Source organism: Epargyreus clarus, unplaced genomic scaffold, assembly GCF_041222505.1.
Source record: "Epargyreus clarus isolate Ecla_fem2 unplaced genomic scaffold, WU_Ecla_fem_2.2 ptg000010l, whole genome shotgun sequence".
Classification (NCBI taxonomy): Eukaryota; Metazoa; Arthropoda; class Insecta; order Lepidoptera; family Hesperiidae; genus Epargyreus; species Epargyreus clarus.
The window spans coordinates 12,369,456-12,391,664 of NW_027332218.1; the positions used below are offsets into that span (position 1 = coordinate 12,369,456).

The window sequence follows — 22,209 nt, forward strand, 5'->3', positions numbered from 1 at the left end:
GTAGTCATTAAAAGAACAGATATACCATTGTAAATTTAAAAACCTACCTACCAATAGGTAAAACGATAGGTACTCAAAATCTGAGCTCACACGAAAAAAGTAGATTACTAGCTTATTCGTGTATTAACATAGGTGTACAGATAATTACATTTAATACCGACTTTCATTATTCATATGTTAGCAGGTTCTAGCTCTTTTGGTTATAAAAACTTGCGGTCAACGTTCAATTACTTATAAACAATTATATTTTGTAAATGTGCCCACTTCGATTATTTATGTGAACAGCCTTAAAGCAACCCTAAAATACACCGCTTAGTTAACAAGCATAAATTAAAGCGTCATCAACATTAATGAATACCATAATACTGTGGTAATACTAAATGAAATGGGTCCATTTAAACCTATTCAAGAACCATTCAACCACAAACCAATTTTCGGACGCAAACAAGCTCGTGAGCGAATTACGTTTTCAAATTATAGAAATTGCGTTCTATTCACGTCCCTTCAATTATTCCATTACCCACTAATGTTTTTTGGGATGTAATCAGACCTTTCCGGCCTAATTTGAACGTGAGGCGGCAATTAGTATGAAAATACTTTCAGACGTTCAAGTGGGTGTCAGAGACGTGTTTCAGCTCTAACGAGAAGCGGTAATCGTAGTTATATAAGAAGTAGAGTAATATATATATATATATATATATATATATATATATATATATATATATATATCTGTATGTATGGTAGATATGTATATGTAAGAAGTAGAGTAATATATATATATATATATATATATATCTGTATGTATGGTAGATATGTATATGTGTACATGTGTTATTATCATTTAGTTTTTATTTTGTGATTTGTTTTTTATTATTATTATCATTTTTTTTGTGCACACTAATTTTGCCTTTCGTATGCACACTCCTGTCCCAGGGTTGCTGGAAGAAATTCCATACTGGAATAAGCAATCCTTTGTACTTCATCTCTATGTCATCTGTTTAATATGTATCCTCTTTTTGTGTACAAAAACTTATTAAATAAATAAATACAGTATCTTCTATAGTATATAAAAAGTGATAAAACAATAATTAAAACAAATAGTTAAACTAAATAGATAATTCAGAAATGTATTCAAAAGGCGGGATAGTTAAGAGCATCTCTACCAAACAACCCTCTAACACTAAAAATTAATTACGGCCAAAATGTTGGTACCTAATCTTTATACACATCCTAAAGGATAATCAGTATTTTATTATATTTCAAACAGTTAAACAAAGGTTTTTCCCGACAGCGGAGGGTAATGTTTGATTTAATATATATTACGAGGTGTTAGATTCGTCTTAATTGCGGGAGTGATCGTAGGCTAAATGTTTAAGCTGTCGGGTTATTGTTGTTATAAAAATGACAAGTAAATAGACGAACAAGTTCGTAAATGTATTTTTTTTTTATAATATAAGAGTAGCAGACGAGCATGCAGTCCACCTGATGGTAAGTGGCTACTGCCGCCCATGGACATCTGTAATAAACCCCAGATAGGATTAGATATTCCTACCTGAGGTCGGCCAGAGATGCGCCGCTACCCCTGAGGACTAAGCTGGAATGCCTCGGAAAAGACTTTCTCCCTTACCACACCCTTCAAACCGGAACACAGCAGCACCTAACACTGCAGTTATTAGGTAGAAAAAGGTGCGGCGGTGGTGCCGCCGGAGTCGAACCACAAAGGGTTCTACCACCTTCAAATTATTTACGTAGTATTTTTTACGATAACGATAAACCTTATCAATCTTTTGAGGTGAAGCAAGTCCTCTAGGGATCCCGATATTACATGGTTTCTCACTAATTTCGTGGAAAAATGAGTGTTATTACATCTTCATGTTATTACAGCCAAAAGGCTATGAAGTCGTTGCTAATAATAAATATTTGGTACTTTCATGGAATTATCATTATTATGATCATCTTTGTAGCTACTGCTAGGGACGGTTTTCGTACCAGTGAGATCTAATAGTGATCTAATAGTCAAGATAAATAACAGGACAAATAATAATTACAGAAAGATATTATGAAAAGCCTCAGAATGTATGTCCTTACCACACCTTCAAACGGGAAAACAGCAGTGCTGGGAGCCTACCACCATGTTTTAAAAACCATCATAGTTCAGAAGAAGTTTTATTTCATCCTTAAAACAGTAAAATATTCCGTCATACACAGTTGAACAAACTTAAACCCTTATTAATTTTTCGCTTATCAATTGTATAAAATCAACTGAGATTGTCCTATTTTGCTGAAAAAGTAAAAATTTACTGCAAAAAAAGTAAAAATATGGTTAAAATAATATTGTTTTAAAAGATGGTAGTAACCCCCCTGAACATTGCTATTATTAGACAGAAAAGGGTGCAAAATTTTTTATAAGTATAATATTCAACTTACTACACACACTCAGTCCTTTATAATTCTAGTTCTAGTATTAAATATTCTGATATTAAATGCTGAATATCTCTAATTAAACGAGGTCTAATGGAATAACGTCGTTTTGATGTTAGCCATCTCAGAATTTCACGTCATAACGTTTCTAATTACTCTAAAAGTTCCGAGCTTGACGATAAGTAATTATGAAGTGCTCGTGTGGGTGTTAGTTAGGGGTGCTACATGGTTAATTTTCCGAAAATTTAATTTTAATTTGCAAACTACATTTAACATAATAGGTTATTCTTGTTTCAAATAGTCTTTTCCTGTTTTTGTTTGTCTTTAAATATAACTTTTTATGCAAACGATATATTTTTTTAATTAGGGTCTAATTATGGATACATGCGATGGACCCTGTCATTTATTGTGAGTTGCTCGTACTTATAAAAGCTGTTACTTCACTTTTATGTGTTTATTTATTAGGTGTATATTAAGTATACTACGTATTATAGGTGATATCTATAGCTTTAGGACATCTACAATCAAATATCAGATCAGATAATAACATAATAATGTTACTTAACCGGAGGACGAATTTGGAATTCCTGGAAAAAAATAATCTTCCTTACCACAACTCTTTATACAAAAACATATATACAGGTTTTGTGTAAGGCCGAAACGTGTGACAGTGTCGTCGTGAAAAAATATCACAGATTTTTAACTTCTAACAATTCTTTATAATCAGAAAAGACTCCAGAAAGTATACTTATTTAAGTAAGTCCCATCCCAATCCATCTCACGTCGCACTCACCTAAAACCTAGTTAAAACCTAGTTTATCTTAACAAACCCTAAGTACTTAGAAGAATTTAATAAAATTGAAGCGAGTCTTTGTTACATTCATTAGTTATTCTTAGCTCCCTTTTAAACTTTAATTTCACTCTTAAACGAGATCCTCTAGAGTTTTGTCTCATTAATTTTGAAGAGTTTTTTACCGTCAACGTCCTAAAATGGCAATAAGTATCGTTGCACTTTTAACAGAATAATTTAGTTTTCTACTGTTTAAAGAGTGTAGCGTAGAAATCTACATTAGCAGACGAGGTAATTAAATAAATAAACATCCAGTTACAACGATCTATCTAAATATTTAATACTTTGTATACTAAAACTGCTGGTTCGCTCTGAATATAGAAATGAATCGCGTCACCATAGCAAATTGTATGACTACACCTGCTCGCAACAACTTCAGAGCGGACTAGCAGTTTGGCGCCGAGTATACTGGATAGTAGCAAAGCGTTCTAATGGACGACTTTAATGCTGTTTGCGGTTGATTACAGATCTGAAGAATGGAAAATCTAAAGAATAGAGAGGGTGAATACCCATTGGGGTATTTAATCGGAGATCCGAAGTTCGAGTCCCAGCCACGCAATCACATTTCAAAGTCAAGTGTCTATTATAAAATTATTACTTTAAATGGTGGAGAAAATCATCATGAGGAAACCTTAAAGAGAGAAAACGTGGTACATGGCGCAAACTCTCCCATTGCCTATCTGCCCAGCAGTGGAGCAGTAATAGAAGAACGACAATAGTCCATAGGTGGCAGTGATCACTTAGAATAAAATCTGACTTATATACAAGCATTCTTGCTACTTCAATGCAATAAAAGTTACGTTGATATCTAAATATATATAACTCAAAGGTGACTGACTGACGTAGTGATCTATCAACGCACATCCTAAACCACTGGATGGATCGGGCTGAAGTTTGGCATGCAGATAGATGTTATGACATAGGCATGCGCTAAGAAAGGATTTTGATCAATTATACCCCCAAGGGGATAAAATAGGGAATGAAAATATTACTTCGTAACGCGAGCAAAGCCGCGGGCAAAAGCCCGTCTTATTATATTATACTTGACCCAATGTATTCTTGGGCACTTGAAATTCTATTCAATAGCATCAAACAAACCTACATATTTTTTTTGTATAATTACGTGTTTACATTTTAGACCTCAACATGATCTACTTAATAATATCTCGTAATAATAAGTTCTGTAAATTGTATTTTCGGCAAATAAATGAGTTTGAGAGCCGAAATTAATTTATTCATTAACTTTTATACTTGACATTTAATTCCCCAAAGTCATTATGAATAAACAAAATCTATTTAACAGATTAAATTTTGTCAAACACAACGCATTGTTTCAGAGACCTTACTTCTCGGAGACTTCACAAAAGAAAGAAATTAACTGGACGCCTCGCCGCAGCAGGATAATAGGCTTTCCCTTGTGACAATAGTAATAATGAAACAGGGAGGCTGTATTGTTCTTTTTAGGTATTGGTCTCAGAGCTAAAGAAGTGAGAATTGAGGGTATGCAGTGAGTTAGTGATTTGAAATGGGGACTCTCAAGCTAGGGACCAATCCCAGGCTTAGATATGTGTCTGTGCACCTCTACTTTTTTGAAGTTATGTTTATTAGAAATAAATTATATTATTATCTTGCATCAACGGTGAAGGGAACATGTTTAAGAGTTCTGTAAAAATGATGTGGGATGTGTACCAATCCCCGATTTACAGGATTGGATTTCAGATTATAACTTAGATTATTATAATTTCTCCTAAGTTCACAATTAGCTCTTGGAGGGCATGAGTTTGCTCGCTAGCAGTGAGACAAGATCGTAATGCTCCATCTCTAGTTTTTTCACACTTTTGTTTAGCACCCCTCGGCCCTTTTAATTTTCCCTTGTCCCAGATAGAACTTCGGGGTGGATTAATGGCTAGACTTACGTAGGTCTTAAGATGGGAGATATTTTAGCAAAATAGGTTTTTGTTGTTGACTTTCAGAGTGAAGTAACTTCATTAATTTAAGTACATTGTGGAGTTCAGTAAATGGATTAATTGGGGCAATGTTGTTCAAAGTGTGGGACGCGTATTCGGCGTAGGAGGAAGGAATTGTGAGGCCTCAGAAAAATGTTTAGTATTTGATCGATACCTAGTTATATAAATAAATAAAGTACCTATTATACGAAATTTATAACTGTATCATACTGAAGATAACTTTAAAACAGGGGGTCGCCGTATAATTTGACATCCTAGGGGGTACGTGCGATACCATTGTGAAAAAATATCCGTAATGTTCAATTTGATTTCTCCGAAGCACTTTACAAATTTACGATTCAGTGTTATCTTTAAAAGCTATCTAATGGCAAGATAGGCATTTCTAAGGGACAAAACGATAGTAACTTGATTTATTATGTAAATACCATTACTGAACGTAAATTTTAGATCAGTGAATTATGTTCTACTTGGCAATCTGACGCAAATTTTGTTTAACTTGACAATTTGATGTAATTTACTCTGATTACTCGTAAATTGGGGGTGTGGGTAGATTATTCTGATTTTGAGGGTATATGCTATACCAAAGCGCCGCAAGTTGCTAATACTACATGTTTAAATCATGAATATTTATATCAGTTAACCTTTAAGATTTTCCTATGTTAAGAACAGTGAATTTAAATTAATCCGATTTATTCTTTCAAACTTTTCCGAGCTTTTGTTTGCATAGAGTACGCCTCGATAAAAAAACTTACGTAGTTTCATCTTATTGTTGACTAGCTGTGCCCCGCGGTTTCACCCGTGTTAAAAAGAAATAACGCGGGTAAAACCGCGGGGCACAGCTAGTTCTAAAATATAAGTAGCCTTAGTTACTCCTTATTATATCAGCTACCTACCAATAAAAGTCCCGTCAAAATCGGTTTAGCCATTTCAGAGATTAGCCAGAACAAACAGACAGACAGACAACAAATGTAAAAAATGATATTTTGGTATATGTACCGTATATGTTGTATGTTCATATGCATGTAGTAAAAAGCGATTATTTCAATATTAAAAACAGATTTTATTTATATGTATAGATAAAACGAGGATCCGTGGTCTATACATAGACATAGCATTAAATTCGCGTCACGAATAATTTTGAACAAAGCTACGCGCGTCCATTATATTCGATAACAACTAAAATTAATGATTTGTGTTTGTTGTTGGAAAGTAATTAATAAAATGAATATTAGCTTGTTATTACAACAATGGAATATAGAATATGAATTAGTGAAATAGTTTTATCATTGATTTATAGTCCATAACGTAATAAGTAATATAAATTCACATACAGGTCTAATTTGACCTTCTGATATACTTACGAGTAATACTCGTATATTATCCAGACATTCCCTATAATTGAAATGTAAGATATTTATTTATCTATCTAATAAACAAATATTTTGGCCTGAATCTTGTGTGTATTTAAAGCTTTCAAACTTAGTCTGCAAGAGAACAACACATTAGTGATCGAACTCAGGCAAGATTCCTTTAGAAGAAATGTTATGGTAATGACTGAGTCTTTGTAACATTGAAAGAGTTTAAACCAAATGTTGTTATTGATTTCTGCCTAGAATTTATACAGTATACTTACATACAGTTTATATAAAAAATAATAAACTCCCAATTACCTACAAAATATCATTCAAATGCTAACACATGTAATTGCTTCTAACAGCCTACGGGCTTACCTAATTCGACGAAAGGAAATCCCCATTTACAAGAATACGCCAAACATGAATTTTACATTGGAGCGGGAATTACGCCATACTTGGCAATCTAGCGCAAATTGCTCGTCGGAATATTCCGTGAGATGTATTAGAATTTGCGCCCGCCATAAACCACCAGATGAAAGCATCCCATTGTTTTACGCTGCTTTATTTTGTTCAATTTAGCGGAGTTCCTTATATTTTAGATTGTTTGTGGTTATTTTAAGATTCACGCGATACTTGTTCGCAATACGTGTTTGGTTGTAGATATTTTTGAAAACTAATGTTATGCATGTTGGTAGGCATAAACAATATGATGAATAATAAATGTTAATAAAAAACGAAAGTACAACAATATTAAGAGAGGTTGCGGTATGTGTGTGTGAGAACGTGTGTGTGTTACTCAAAGTATATTCTTATTGGATTTCTTTCTCTACTGGGTATTTCTCAATAAATCATTTTATGGATAGCAAAATGAAATGTTTTAAAATAAATAAATAATTCAAAACAATACAGTCCCATTTATTCTCATTCCCTTGCTAAGCTTGTGATATCGTAAATCTATGCAGACAATTAACTAAGTTACGGTTATTATGATTGGTGGTAGGTCATTTACAATTGATAATCCAATAAGCGGTAATCCAATTTGTATCTGAAATAAGTAACGTTGAAGTTCCATTTTATTAGGCATTTTTATGAAATGTAAGTAACAATCAAGAATTTAGTGAACCTGGTAAGTAAATCAGCACCAAATAGGATTTCAGTCCTTATTTTTCTGTTGACGTGGGGGAAACGTTCAAAAGGTACCTGACGACATGGGAGTGACGCCGGGTTATGTGGGACTTTTACCGCACCAAAACCCCCCCGGTGGCCGTCCTCGGCGTTTGGTGGAGATCTCCGGGATCTCCAACGGTAGGTAAACAACCGGAGTCCTCCTAACGCGATGCCCTTTTATCGGGCTCTGCCCTAAGGGGAGCAATTTACGCCCCTATCACATCCCCTGGTGATTACAGCGATATGCGACCACACAAACCGCTGTCCTTCTCGGGGTCGCTTGCTGGACGGTTTGAACTCCCACTCTTGCCGCCCGCAACCCCAGAAGCCCCTTTTAGTCGCCTCTTACGACAGTCAGAGGATACCGTAGCGTAGCGTACCGTGCCGTAGCGTTAATAAATACATTGCTAACTTTGTTAACAGAGTTTAAATACTTTGCTTAAAGAATTGTTTGCACATCGAAACCATATTCAACATGTATTTAGCACAATTCGACAAGACACTTCATAATATCTTGTGACAGCAAGCTATTAAGAAACTTCGATAGCGTGATTCAGGACCTTGTCGCGCCATCTGTCGACGCGTTGACATACGTCAGCGTAACAACTAAATCTTATTTATTTAAAAGTTTATACTGCATACACTTACCAGAGCGTTTAGTATGGTGCCCATAGAGCCGGTTGAGGTCGAGGGAGAGCGTGCCGGGCAGCGTCCAGCTGATCGCAGCCAGCGCGGCTATACACGCCGCTAGTCGACAGGACGACATGTCTGCAACAAAAAAACATTTTTATTAATAGAGAATTAAAATATACTTTATTTTTTAAATCTTAAAATTACAGGGGGTTTGCCTGAGGCTTTAACCGTTTCAAATTGATGTATGTAGATAGAGTTTGAAAAGATGTCTTTGTTAAAAAAGTTTTATTACTACTAAATATATTATAAGAAACTTAAAGTGTCTTATCTCAACATCACAAAATGTCTTTTAACAGTGGTGTAAAACTGCTATTTTTGTTTAAAGGGTTAAGTAGAGATACTGGTATGAGGCACCCCAACTTAAGAGTTAAGTAGAGATACTAATATGAGACATGCAAACTTAATCCTGGGACAGAAACTGACGTATCGTTCTATTGGGGCCGGTTGTAACGTTGCAAATTTAGCCTCTCTAATGTTTGGGTTTCATTTCATGTCCAGTCATGAACCTAGCTAATACGGTTATATATGAATGTCAGTAACTTAACATTAGGTAGCATGCTGCTTCCCTGACATTTCGTTACTTTAAATAGGTGTAACATGAACTACAACTACAACTAAAAATATGATCTAAATTCGCTAATAAATAACTAACTAAAAGTAGCTCCTCCGCGCACAGGTTAGAGAAATCCATATATAAAACAAATTATTAACAAATTATAGTGTATTTTAAAATAACTAGCACAAGTTATAGTGTTCAAAAACTCTTCAGGCATAGAACAAGACAGTTACTTTGTAGTTTGTGCACAGCAAAGTTGAACTAAATTAACTAACGTAGCATAAAGTTGTAACGACAATGTTGAGCTTTTGTCATAATTGTTAACTGTAGTTAGTCGAATTGCTGTTGAAAATGTTCCAGAATATTAATATTGATAACTTGCTTAAAATGCACTAATAAATTTCTAAAAACTGAGCAAAACGTACTGTTGATTTAACGTAGGAAGTTGGTCAGTTTTTGAAAAGTTTGACGTTTGAATCGCCACATTAATTTATTTTAAATTATTTCCAAGCTTTATTTAATTTACTTTACTAACATCGGAAAAGTATGTTTCCCTTACGACACCCTTCAAATCAGAACACAGCAGCGTTTAACGCTGCTGTTATGAGGCAGAAATAGGTGTGGTCATGGTGCCGCTGGAGTCGAACCACGAAGGGTTCTACCTTCAATATACTTAAGATATAGGCAGTAAAGAAATGTTATTTCATTCTGGAGTAGAATTTTCACCATCCAAGCGTGAAATACGTCACAGTGGGCTCGTTAAGACAATTTCCCTAGCGCTGCTGCTATTTTTATTGCTGCAATGTGAACTTCATGGGTATGGCAATACGTGCCATCGTTAAATAGTTCCCGGGCGACAAACTATCCGCCTGTGGACCGTTAAGTGACGTCATATTTCCTTGATGGACATGAGTTTAGTATTTTACTACTATGGGTGCATCCCTTTTTATCTCGTTGAGTACGGTTCTCTTTGGAACTGGCCTCCATGGAACATACTCCATGTTCTCATGTGGTTTGGTGAAGAGCGGTATAGTTATTTTATGTATATGAGTGGAATTTCATTTTTATTTGAACTTTACGTTTTTTTTTCTGTGTTAAGTAGTGAGGTGTTGGTGTACTCCGAATACATACGTTCATACGTTAAATCTTCGCTTGTTAAATTATGGAACATAAAATAATAAAGGAAGATTTCATCACACAGAGTATAAGTTAGTTTAGGTTAGACAATAAGGTCTCCACCAAGGTTTAACCACTACTATCTAACCTCCTTTCAAACAGCCCTTTTTAAATAACGAGTTCAAGTTGTCTTAAAAATAATCTGATAACAGAAATGAAAAATTTAGGAAAAGAAAAAAAACACGATTTATTTAAACCTAATTTATTATTAATCTACGGCTTTTATACGTACACAATTCATTAAGCGCTTTTATAAATAAAGCTTCATAAATTCGTAATCAACGCTTCCATTTAAAATTCAATGAGGAATATAATTCTATTGCAAATGGACGTTGATTTTGTAATAAATCTTATGATATTTAATATTTAAAACGATAATAACGGAACTGTGATTACTGTTCTTAGAGTATATAAGTAGCGATAGAATTATTGTCAATTTCATACACTAGTTATTACTAACTAGTTTAAATATTAACAGATCTGTTAATTATGTGATATTATTCGATATTGTTCATGTTTATCAGAATATTTTAAACCAATTAAATTATATAGAAATTTACGTAAATTTCAAAATCAAAATAAATAGAAAATGTTTCTTAATAGCCAGGGTGGATACTATAATTAGAGATGCAATGATATCCGGCCTATCCGGCGACCTAAAAACTATCCGACGGACATTGGTTTTTGGGAACTCTTCGCAAAATTACTACACGGCTAAACGTCAAAATTGATTTATTATTATAACAGAAAGAAAAGTAATAAATATACCAACAAACCGAAGATTTATTAAGCCGTTATTGACATAGAAATATTATCCGTCTGGTCGGTTCGCTGGAGAAACTGACCTTCGGAAAGCCTTATTTTTGGCGAATTTCACATAAAGGTCACAAAATTGTCTACTCAGCGGTGTTGAGGTGTAATAAAGATGTTATTTTCAGATTTATAAGCCCAGACAAAGACCTAAATGTTAAATGATCTCTATATTGAAGCGATAAATAAATTAAAAAATACATAACTTTAAAAACAAGTATGTATACTTACTTAGTAAAAATACATATTTAATTTATTAATGTTATACATATGTAATTAGTTCTTTAATGATAACATATTAAGAGAAAATGTTTATCAATCTGCCTTTTATTATCTTCTTTTTTCTCGAAATAAATCATTGTTTATCATTATTTAGTTGCTCGATTTACTAAAAATATACAACCAATAGATAACTCTGTTACGTGGATTTAAAAATTCACTTTGAACGTTCACGAATAAAATCCGAAACAAAAAGCTAATCCCTTTAGTCATGTGAGTTTATCCGCCGCAGTCACAGCGTGCAAATAAAGGCATATAAAGGCAAATAAAACAAATAACAAGCACATGTTTCGTACGTGGCTTATGCAGAGCGGATTGGCTGTAGAGGATTTGCATAACAAAATAGTGTCTGGAATCTGGATATACAAGTAGATGACAGTAACAACTTTAGTGTTGCCAGCTGCGCGGCTTTTCCCTAAAAATACGCTAAATGTAATTTTATTATTATTTAAAATTAGTCTGGATAAAGATAATAAAATGTATTTGTATCATTCATGATTGGATGCTAGTGTTTTAGGGAAGTCAAAAACAGTAAGGCACATGTCCTGTTATATGAAAAATCATTCCTGCTTATAAAGTAAAAAATATAAGCGCAGAAATTATTTTATGCAAATGCTTAAAAACGAATGTACCTTTTGAACATTACGAAGGGAGTGACATGTCAAACAAATATGTTTGTTACCATAATTAAATACAGAATTAGGGAGTGTACTGATTTTACACGATTCAAGAGTGAAATGCGTTGTAGCACCCTGTTATGTATCACCATAATTTATACATTATACGTATATCGAGTTTCTAGAAATAAAACTAGTTTGTGGAAATCCTTAATTAGTTCACATTAGTGCGTGACCAGCTTAAACATACTTTACCGAGAACCGATCGATACTAATGCGTTCTTGGAAAGCTGAACTTGACTGTGTGGGCGGCTACGTGTCATGACGGTAAAGTTGGGGCAACGGTGGAGCATGATACGAGATATTGTTGGTATTAATCCATTTTTTTGAAAGGGGAACTTGTAGGTGTAGGGCGTGGGCTACGAGGTGCGCTTGCCAAATGAGCTGAATAGACCTTTGACAAAATAATAACTCTGGAGTATTTAGGGAAAATTAGGGGAAATTCGTTATATAAACCTACGGTAGGAATAATTATTGGAGTTTATAGCCATAAGCGATAGTGGTCCATCAGGTGGACATCATGCTCTTTTGCTACTTAAATATTATAAAAAAAAACATACATTAGTAGTTTTTTTTTTACATAATTTTGCAGAGGCGAACGAGCATGCAATCCGTCTAATGGTAAGTGGCTGCTGCCATGGACAATGGACATGTAATCAATGCCCTTCAAACTGGAACACAGTAGCGCTTAACACTGCTGTCATTACGTAGAAAAAGATGTGATAGTGGTATCTTATGAAATACTTCTTGCATCGATATAGCAAGCTGTAAGCTATTTTGCTTTATCATCGTTAGGTAAGAGTTTATCTTTTTACTTTGTAACATTTTGAAAACGCCTAATTATTCGAGAGCGTACGTGGTCCATTAATACGGACCGTGACATAATAACACAGATAATACATGTATGTAAAATTGTAAATGAACCTGGGACTAAAACGGGAATATTTTATTTGTGCCGGCTAATTAACATATGAGGCCAGAATATTTGTGCTTAGGAGTGGCATCTGGGATCGGTTTCAGATAAAACCTATGTTCTATATGTTGGTTACAGATGTCCATGGACAGCAGTGACCACTTACCGTCAGGTGGACAGCAAGCTTGCTAAGCTACTTCAATATAATATAAAAAACTGCACTTTTTTTGATTTGAGTTCTTTCAATTCATAGGGGAGACCCATGCCCAGCAGTGATACAATAATGGTTTGATAGGCAGTGACAGCCTAGTGGTTAAGAAACTCGGCCTATCGATCGAAGGGCCCGAGGTTCAAATACCAGGCACACACCTCTGATTTATCAAAGTTATGTGCGTATTAAAAATTAATTATCACTTTCTAAACGGTAAACGAAAACATCGTGAGGTATCCTGCATATCTGAGAGATTTATAAAAAAAATCTCAAAGGTATTTAAAGTCTACCGATATGCACTTGGCCAGCGCGGTGGACTACGGCCTAATCCTTCTACTTATGAGAGGAGACCCGTGCCCAGCAGTGAGACAATAATGGGTTGGTGAGCATGATCCTTGGCTGTATATTAGTGACGTGTCATGTTCATGAAAAAACATTTCCTGGGAAGTGCTACGTAGTGGCCATATTTTTACATATAAATGACTAGAGACATTTATGAATGCGATACAGTCACGGTAATAATGTAGTTTCTAGTTAACTGTTATGCGATTCTCGGTAAAGGTTAAACGTCATGGTACCTACACGTGGGCAGTACACGTGGGAGTTCTACACAAACTTCAATTCAATTAAATCCAAAGCAAATGTTGAAGTTAAAATACAATTTCGTAGTTACGAACATTCACATAGAAAATGACTTTATTATTATTGATCATATTATTTCGTAGCAATCCGGTACCAACCTTTTTTATAATTAAGGGGAAGGAGACGAGCATCCACCTAATGGTAAGTGGCCACTGCCGCTCTTTGACATCTGTAATCAACCTCAGATATGATTTCATACCTGCGGTCGGGAAAATATGTGCCACTACCCCCGAGGATTAAGCTGGAATGCCTCGGAAAAGTATGTCTACCTTACTACACCCTTCAAAGCAGAACACAGCAGCGCTTAACACTGCTGTTATTAAACACAGAGGTTTCTACTACATTCCAAATATTGTTTATATGCTGTTTTACGTAATATTGAATTTACAAACCATTTCCAAATGAATTTTGGAAGTATTCTTTAGTATACTAGCGCTAATAGAAGTATTCTTGGAAAGCACCTGCAAGAGCACTAATAGTAAAGTAGAGCACCAAAAACCAAAAGTGAGACAAATAGACAAGTAACAGGCCCAATTAGATCGTCCAAAAGTTGTTGTACTTATGAATATTTACTGCTAGATGTCTGGGATATTTATCCCTTGGTCCCTATCCCAACGGTCCTTATAAAACAGGCTTTTAACGAGACCTTCAACAACCTCCATCTAGTGACACTATCCCGTTGGCTTTATGTACCTTATATACCTATACCTAAAACTTAAGTACAACTTGATATATAACCGGGGTGCCACCTGAAGTATTAGGAGGAATAAGATGGTCGCAGCATATGAAAAAGAACTGTTATTCACACCCTTCCAGTGCAACACAAGAACAAACAAGAGTCAACAAACACAAGAACAACAAAGAAGAGTCAAGAGTTAAGCGTGGCACTAGGGTCTCCACGGTCCTATCATCCTCTAAAATTTTGTGATATCATGTTATAGCTGTTAAGCGTTACACTTTTAAATGATGTGCAAAATAAAGTAATCCTATTAAATAATAAACAAAGGAAAATAACATAAAATAACCTAAAAAACAACACAATAAAGAGATAAGGTGTGTCCTGGTGTACATTGATTAAGAATATGTCAGAGAAAGTGAAATATAATATAGGTACAATATGTTACAATATAGCTTCAGTAACAAATTATCATAACAACTCGAAAACTGTGAAGTAGAACAAAACAGTAGAAAAAACATTAAATTACAATGTATAAACACGTAGGTGTTGTATCTTGTTAATGTTGTTCACTGTTATTCCTAGTTACCTTGTGGGCATTGGGCTAACAAAAATAACACCTCCTAAGATAACGACAAATTTTCCCGCTCACGAAAATATTTACTTTAGTTAATGGAAAGGAAAAATACAGACGGGACCAAGAGAATAGGAAGAACTGTTTGTATATGGTATGTATTTTTCTTAAATATACGTCATTTGTTAATGTATATTGTTATTGTAACTCGTAAATGGTGCATGTGTTTTTATTGCGTTTCTAGGGTCAAACCACAGAACAAATTTTCAAAAATAATCTCTTGAGGGAGTGAAATTGTTTTTTTATAATATAGGAGTAGCAGACGAGCATGCCGTCCACCTGATGGTAAGTGGCTACTGCCGCCCATGGACATCTGTAATCAACCCCAGATAGGATCAGATATGAGGTCAGCCACAGATGCGCCGCTACCGCTGAGGGCTAAGCTGGAACGCCTCGGAAAAGTATGTCTCCCTTATCACACCCTTCATAACGGAACACAGCAGCGCCTAACACTCTTGCTATTAGGCAGAAATAGGTGTGGCGGTGGTGCTGCTGGAGTCGAACCACTAAGGGTTCTACCACCTTCAAGATATTGTATTGACATTTTACATGGTATTCTTATGCTTTTGAAGTTATAAGCATCTATAGTTTATTATATTACTATGGTTATAAAAGCCAAATCACTTTGGATATGTATTGTACGTTAATATCAGATAAATACTAATATTTTCCTTTAAAATACACGAACCAAGTCGCATTTATGACTTGTTAATACACATGGATAACAATAAAGCCACTTTTGATATCATGTTACTAAAATCAATTGTCAGCGTAACAAAAAAACATCAAACGTAACAAAAATAAACAAATAACCCTTCATATTCCGGGCAGGTTGGAAACTCAGCTCGTTACCAAAACCGTTTTTATAACGATGCTGAAATAACGAGATAACTCTTTGTAGTTGGATCGACTTGTTTGATTTTTATTCTATTGTTTGGAAAGCACAGAGTAATAAAATAAATACAATATCTTCGATTGGCTTGTATTGACAAGAAAGGAGTTTGGTACTAGAAGACTAGTAGTAATACTTTTGGTTTTGTAGAAATGTTGAACACCCTGTTTGAAAACCGGCCCGACATCTATTTGGTAGGCTAATAAGGCAATTGAGTTACAAAAATATTCAATAGCTGAAGTTAGTATTCCTACGCGTTATCGAATTTTCATAAGAAATCTGAATTGTTTAGTTAAAGTACAACTGTTTTCTTTATTATAACTACTTGAAGAAAAGTAGTCACCTGTGAATATTGACATTTGCAACACCATTGGAGAACATCAGATAGCTCATAGCGTTCCAGGTATACCTTAAGAATAAACTAATTCCACATCTTGCACGTTCGTGGCTAAAGCAATAGCAAAAGGGAAAATTGTATTATATTACATACGTAAAAAAGAAACCGCCTTCTATTTGTACAAACTCAATGGCTCGTTAAACGCCAGACTTATAAATCAAGCTAAATTATCAAAAATAGATAGCTCCAGGGATAACTTTTTCTATTTAGCCTAACTTGTCGCCTGTCGGCCGCCACTGACAGTTTTTCAGCCCAAAAGCCCTTTTCAGCTTTTTCAGCGATGTGACGTATGAAAAATGCTTTTGTTTCACGAAAAACATTACGCTAGGTACTTTAATTTCGCCGGGGAGTAGAATTACAGTCATTTCGGCGTCAAGGCTTGATAGATTATACGTTCTTTGTTGATTTATTAGAACTAAAATATAGACTAGACTTTTACTTTAAGGGTATTCCCATACCCCTTAAACGGTTTAATTTTCTTTTTGAGTTTTTGGGATTGAACAATGTAAAGAAACAGGTGTTGCCGTGATGCTAAGGGCACCGAATCCCGATCTTTCGAACCAATTTTTTTCAGAAATTATATACCAATCTTTTTCACAAATTATCATCAGGGAATGGGTTTAACTTTCATTTTAAAAACTGAGGTGAATGTCTCTGATGAACCTTGGACTTTTGCGTGAGAGGCACCACTGCTTGAATTGAAATGAAGTTTTCCAGAAAACTAGATTAGTATCTCTGGTACATGTGCGTCATTTTATACAGCCTTTGTTAATTAACAAAATTTACAAACAAAGCTCATTACGGCTTTATTGTTTACTTTTTTGCGCAATAAAATTAATAAGGGAACTAAACATTTAATTTGTGGGTCCTTTTTCATCCCTCGCTGCTTTAAATTGTTGACAGAGCTTTCAAGGGGCTTTTTTATTTTAGGGCACTTGTAGTAATATTACATTTTTTTTATAATATAGGAGTAGCAGACGAGCATGCAGTCCACCTGATGGTAAGTGGCTCCTGCCGCCCATGGACATCTGTAATCCACCCCAGATAGGATAGATATTCCTACCTGAGGTCGGCCACAGATGCGACGCTACCCCTGAGGACTAAGCTGTGGAACGCCTCGGAAAAGTATGTCTCCCTTACCACACCCTTCAAAACGGAACACAGCAGCGCGTAACACTGCTGTTATTAGGCAGAAATAGGTGCGGCGGTGGTGCCACCGGAGTCGAACCACAAAGGGTTCTACCACCTTCAACTATATTATTGATTTTTCATTTTATAAAATCACGCCTTATATGTATGAGTTTACAAAGTTAGACAATGTTACTTGCGGCGGATTTGGATGGGTGATCGCTTGGCATGGCATGTTTAACTCTTAATATATGTTTGTTATGTGTTTTTTTTTAAATAATTGAGTGGCAAGCAAGTGTGCAGTCCACCAAAGCTTTTCCCCTCTACCCGTTGTGAAAACATGAAATGAAAATTATTTCACCCATTTGTCATAACAAATCCGATATATAATTTATTACTTTAAAGTGGTTATATTTATAATAAACTAAAGTGTTCATAAGGTTTTACGAAGGTAAATACTGACAAGTAAATTTTATATAACTCACAAAATACTTCATTTGCGATTCTACTGTGGTCAATCTGAATTTTACCTTAGGCCGGAAAGTTCCGGACAATAAAACTGGGTTATAAACTGACCCTTTTCAGGGATACGTGTCGCTTTTATGTATAAAAGGATAAATTGAGAGGGTGTATTGAGTATTGTGGGACTGGACTGCTCGACACTATCTAAGTTTAAAGAGCTTACGAGGTTTCTTGATAAGTTTGATACTTGAGTCGCTTACGTCTTTAAGTAATAATAAATATTAACTAATTTTTGAATAGAAAATTTTGAAATATCAGAATTTTCTAGTTAATACAAATGAAGCGAGTAAAGTACAAAGAGTTGGGAAGGTGGTAGAATACTCTGTGGTTCGACTCCGGCGGCACCATCCCACTTATTTCTGTCTAATAACAGTAGTGTTAAGTGCTATGTTCTGGTTTGAAGCGTGTGGTAAAGGACATACATTTCCGAGGCTATCCAGCTTATAGTTCTGGGTGGTGGGGATGTAAATATTTTCGACGTCAGGTAAGAATGTGGTCTTATCTAGGTTTAATTTCGGGTGTCCAGGGTCGACAGTAGTCACTTGCCATCAGGTGGACTGAATGCTTGTCTTTACTTCTATATTATAAAAAAAGTTCTGTACAATGAAGTTAAGAACGCAGCCCGTGCCTATCAAAATATTGTATTTGAAATATAATACGAGTAGTCGAATATATTGTATCTATGATGAACTTTTTCTTATTTCAAAAGTAACGGTTTTTATATATCTCATGTTTTATTTAACCACATTTAGCAGTGAAGACATAAATTCGTGTTATGTTCGATATATCCCCGTATCAATACGCCAGACACGTATCGCTGGCGTTGGTTTCACTAACGAAAAGGTTTTCTTTCTGAAACACGTAGGTAACTAATACCGATTGATTTCTAGATAAAATATACGAGTATTTTCAGATGATGTATTTTCTTGGAATTTGAAATGAATGTTTTCTTTCTACCATGCCCACGTAAGGTTTGAATGCTGTGTAACCGAACCCACGTTTTTTTACAAAGAAGCGTGAAGTCCCTTTAATATATAGTCTGATTCATAATTAGGTGTACAAAATGTCACTGTCAAAATTAACAAGAAACAAAAACTTTAACAAACTCAACAAAAAACTAAAACTGTACAATTATTCACAATTTAACAAACGCGCTATGAAAATGATAATACATTCGAGTTCGATTAAAATCACGAAAATGAATAATATCAGCTACGAAACTTAAAAGTGACGGCACAAGAAATGTTTTGGGTTCCGATTGTGTTACCATTATCACATTTTAATTTTCTACCATAAACCTTGTTTTTTATTATTATTACTTTATGGAAAGAAATTGAGGTAATATAAATGTTAGAAAATGTGAATTGATCTTAATTTATTCAGATTATTATTTTATTATTTTTGTATTAATTTAATATTGTCAAAAATAGGAAACTACCATTTGAAACGTATTTTCTTAATAGGTCAACACTTTTTTTTACATTTTGGACACCTAATTATGAATCAGACTATAGGATACGCTAATTGTAGAGTTACATACATATAATAAAGAGGTATAAGAGCCGCCATTATACAAGTAGCAATAGTCTAGTAGTCTGTAATTCGGTTTTTAATCAGGGGATTTGAGGTTCTAATAGATTATAGGCACGCACTTCTAATTTTTCAAAGTTATGAACATATGAGAATTTAATTAACATTGCTTTAACGGTTCATTTGTTGGATTGTGGCTTAAACCATTTTACTGCAGTTCATAATTATTACCTCATAGATAATGCCAATAGAATGATTGTAACATTTAAATAATCAAACACCCCATGCTTTTTACTCTGAATTGAATTAATATTTTAATAACTTAAATTTTATTATAAATATTTCCTAGTGTTTAATCCGATTAGAAATAAAAGCGTGTTTTTTTAGTTTTCTAAACTATTATTTATTTACTATTGTCTATTATTACTAACTTAAAAGAAGTAACATTATCAAGATATCAAAACATAAATAGCATCGGTCAGACACTGCGGATTTACTCTTAAAAAAACTTTCCCTTTAAAATGTAAGTATGTGTCCATTACAGTAAATATTAAAAGAAAAGTTAGTCTCCAACGATGACATTTTATTTTTAAAAAACAGTTCGTATAACATTTCTCTGCGATAGCGAAAAACTTTTTATGTATTTTCGAGAACTAAAATCGTCGGACAGTTAATGGTCTACTTGGCTAACGAGGCACTATTGAAATATTATTTTTACGAGAGGCTTTCAAAACTAAGGTAATGGTAAAATAATGGTACTACCTAAAAGGTAGTTTCATGTGTGTTTTAGTTTAATGAAATGGCTATCTATGAATGTCATCATCACTGTCCCACTGCTGGGCACGGGTCTCCACTCGGAATGAGAAGGTTTAGCCGATAGTCCACCGCGCTGGCCAAGTTTGTATTGGTAGACTTCACATACCTTTGAAATCTTTTTTTAGAGTTTTCTCAGGTTTGCATGTTTCCTCACGATGTTTTCCTTCACTGTTTAAGCACGTGGTAATTAATTGCCAATACGCACATAACTTTGAAAAATCAGAGGTCAATCAAGATGCCGAGCTTCTTAACCACTAGGCTATCACTGCTTGTCCCTGTAGTCCCGGGACTAGAATAGGGCTACGGTATCCCCTGCCTGTCGTAAGAGGCGACTAAAAGGGGGCTTCCGGGGTTGCGGGTGGCAAGATTGGGAGGTCGAGCCGCCCGGTAAGCAACTCCGGGAAGGACGGCGGTGTGTGTGGTCGCATACCGTCGTAAACACCAGACCGTGTGGCGAGTCCTGGAGCTTACCTGGGTGGAGCCCGAAGGGGCGACGCGTTCAGAGGACTCCGGTTGCGTTCCGTAGGAGATCCCGGAGTCCTCTTGGCAACGTAGAGGAAGGCCACCGGGGGGGTTTTAGTGCGGTAAAAATCCCACATAACCCTGTGTCGCTCCCACGGCACCGGGTAAAAGGCTATCACTGCTATTTATGAATGTATTTATGTCTAATATGTTTGTGTCCTACTGGACAAGGAGCTTTTCTCATAATTGGGGCCTGGAATGTACCACGTTGGCCCAATGTAGCTAATTACATTTAGACTGTATTTTATTGGTTTCCAATAAGATTCGCCGTCTTAACTGAGACATAAAAATATACCTTCATAAAATATAGCAACTAGTGGGCACCAACTTGTCTTTGATGGTCGATAAGTATTAACGCTACTATCTATTTCATTATATTCTTATTGATCGTAAACACATACTTATGTTAACTGTTCAATCGTGAGATTTGCAAAATGAAACGTAGAGATGAGTTTTACACACACCGTATATTGCACGGGCAGAGTAACGTCCTACACAATGATCGTATCTCGAATGTCCTTTAATAATCTTCTACCCTATTTATATAATTTTATCATTCAGAGTCAAATATCAACTAATTACATTTACAATTACTAAATAATTTAAAAAATATATTAAGATTGCTAATTAATAATTATAGTAATACTCACAATGTAAATATGTTATTATAATGTACAGATCAACTATAATACGCCATATCCGTTGTAGCTCTATTGAGTACTTGGTAACACATACTATTATGTTAATAACGCTTGTCTACTTTTTAGTTCCGTTGTATTTTTTGTTGAGAGTCCTCGCATATTCTTTAACAACCGTTCCTAGATAGCGTGAAATAGGGCATTTAAATGCATAGCCCAGGCAAGCCGGCGCTCTCCTAATGTACTTGGTTATTTTTAGTCTATTTACTCCCAGGGAAACCTGATTCTTTAGACTAAAGTGTTCTTCACGTAATATACGTTTATAGGATTCTTTTCCTAGAAATTTTCCTTCATTTTGTGATTTATCATTCTCTTGGCAAAAGATTCTAAAACAACGTCTTTTTAAATAGTTTTTTGGTAGATTGCTAATCTCCAATATTCAGAACAGATTTGTTAAGATACTCATAGAATAATAAATAAAATTAGTAAATTGTTTTTTTTCAACGATATTTAAGTATATGAAAAATAGATCGTAAGAGATTTTATCTAACCCTAGTGTACTGGCTAGAAAGCTTTTCATTTTAAGGAATATTTTCAAATAGAGTAAGAATATTGAAAGTAGTTCCTTGAATATATCCTCTGCAGATCCTCTGCAGTCTACAATACAAATCACAAATCAAGAAACTTTGAAATTCAATATGCATGGAGTTCCTACCTAAACTTTAGATAAGTTACTG

The 22,209-nt window shown here is 34.8% G+C and overlaps 1 protein-coding gene across 1 annotated transcript in view; it reads right to left on the reverse strand.

Moving 5' to 3' along the window:
* The window catches only part of LOC140745565 (IDLSRF-like peptide), a 105,216-nt gene that overhangs the window by 9,062 nt on the left and 73,945 nt on the right, over positions 1-22,209 (reverse strand). The window contains exon 2 of the mRNA XM_073077502.1: positions 8,409-8,528. Within this exon, the coding sequence (XP_072933603.1) occupies positions 8,409-8,526 (118 nt within the window). The 5' untranslated portion in view covers positions 8,527-8,528. The remainder of the gene's footprint in view (positions 1-8,408; positions 8,529-22,209) is intronic.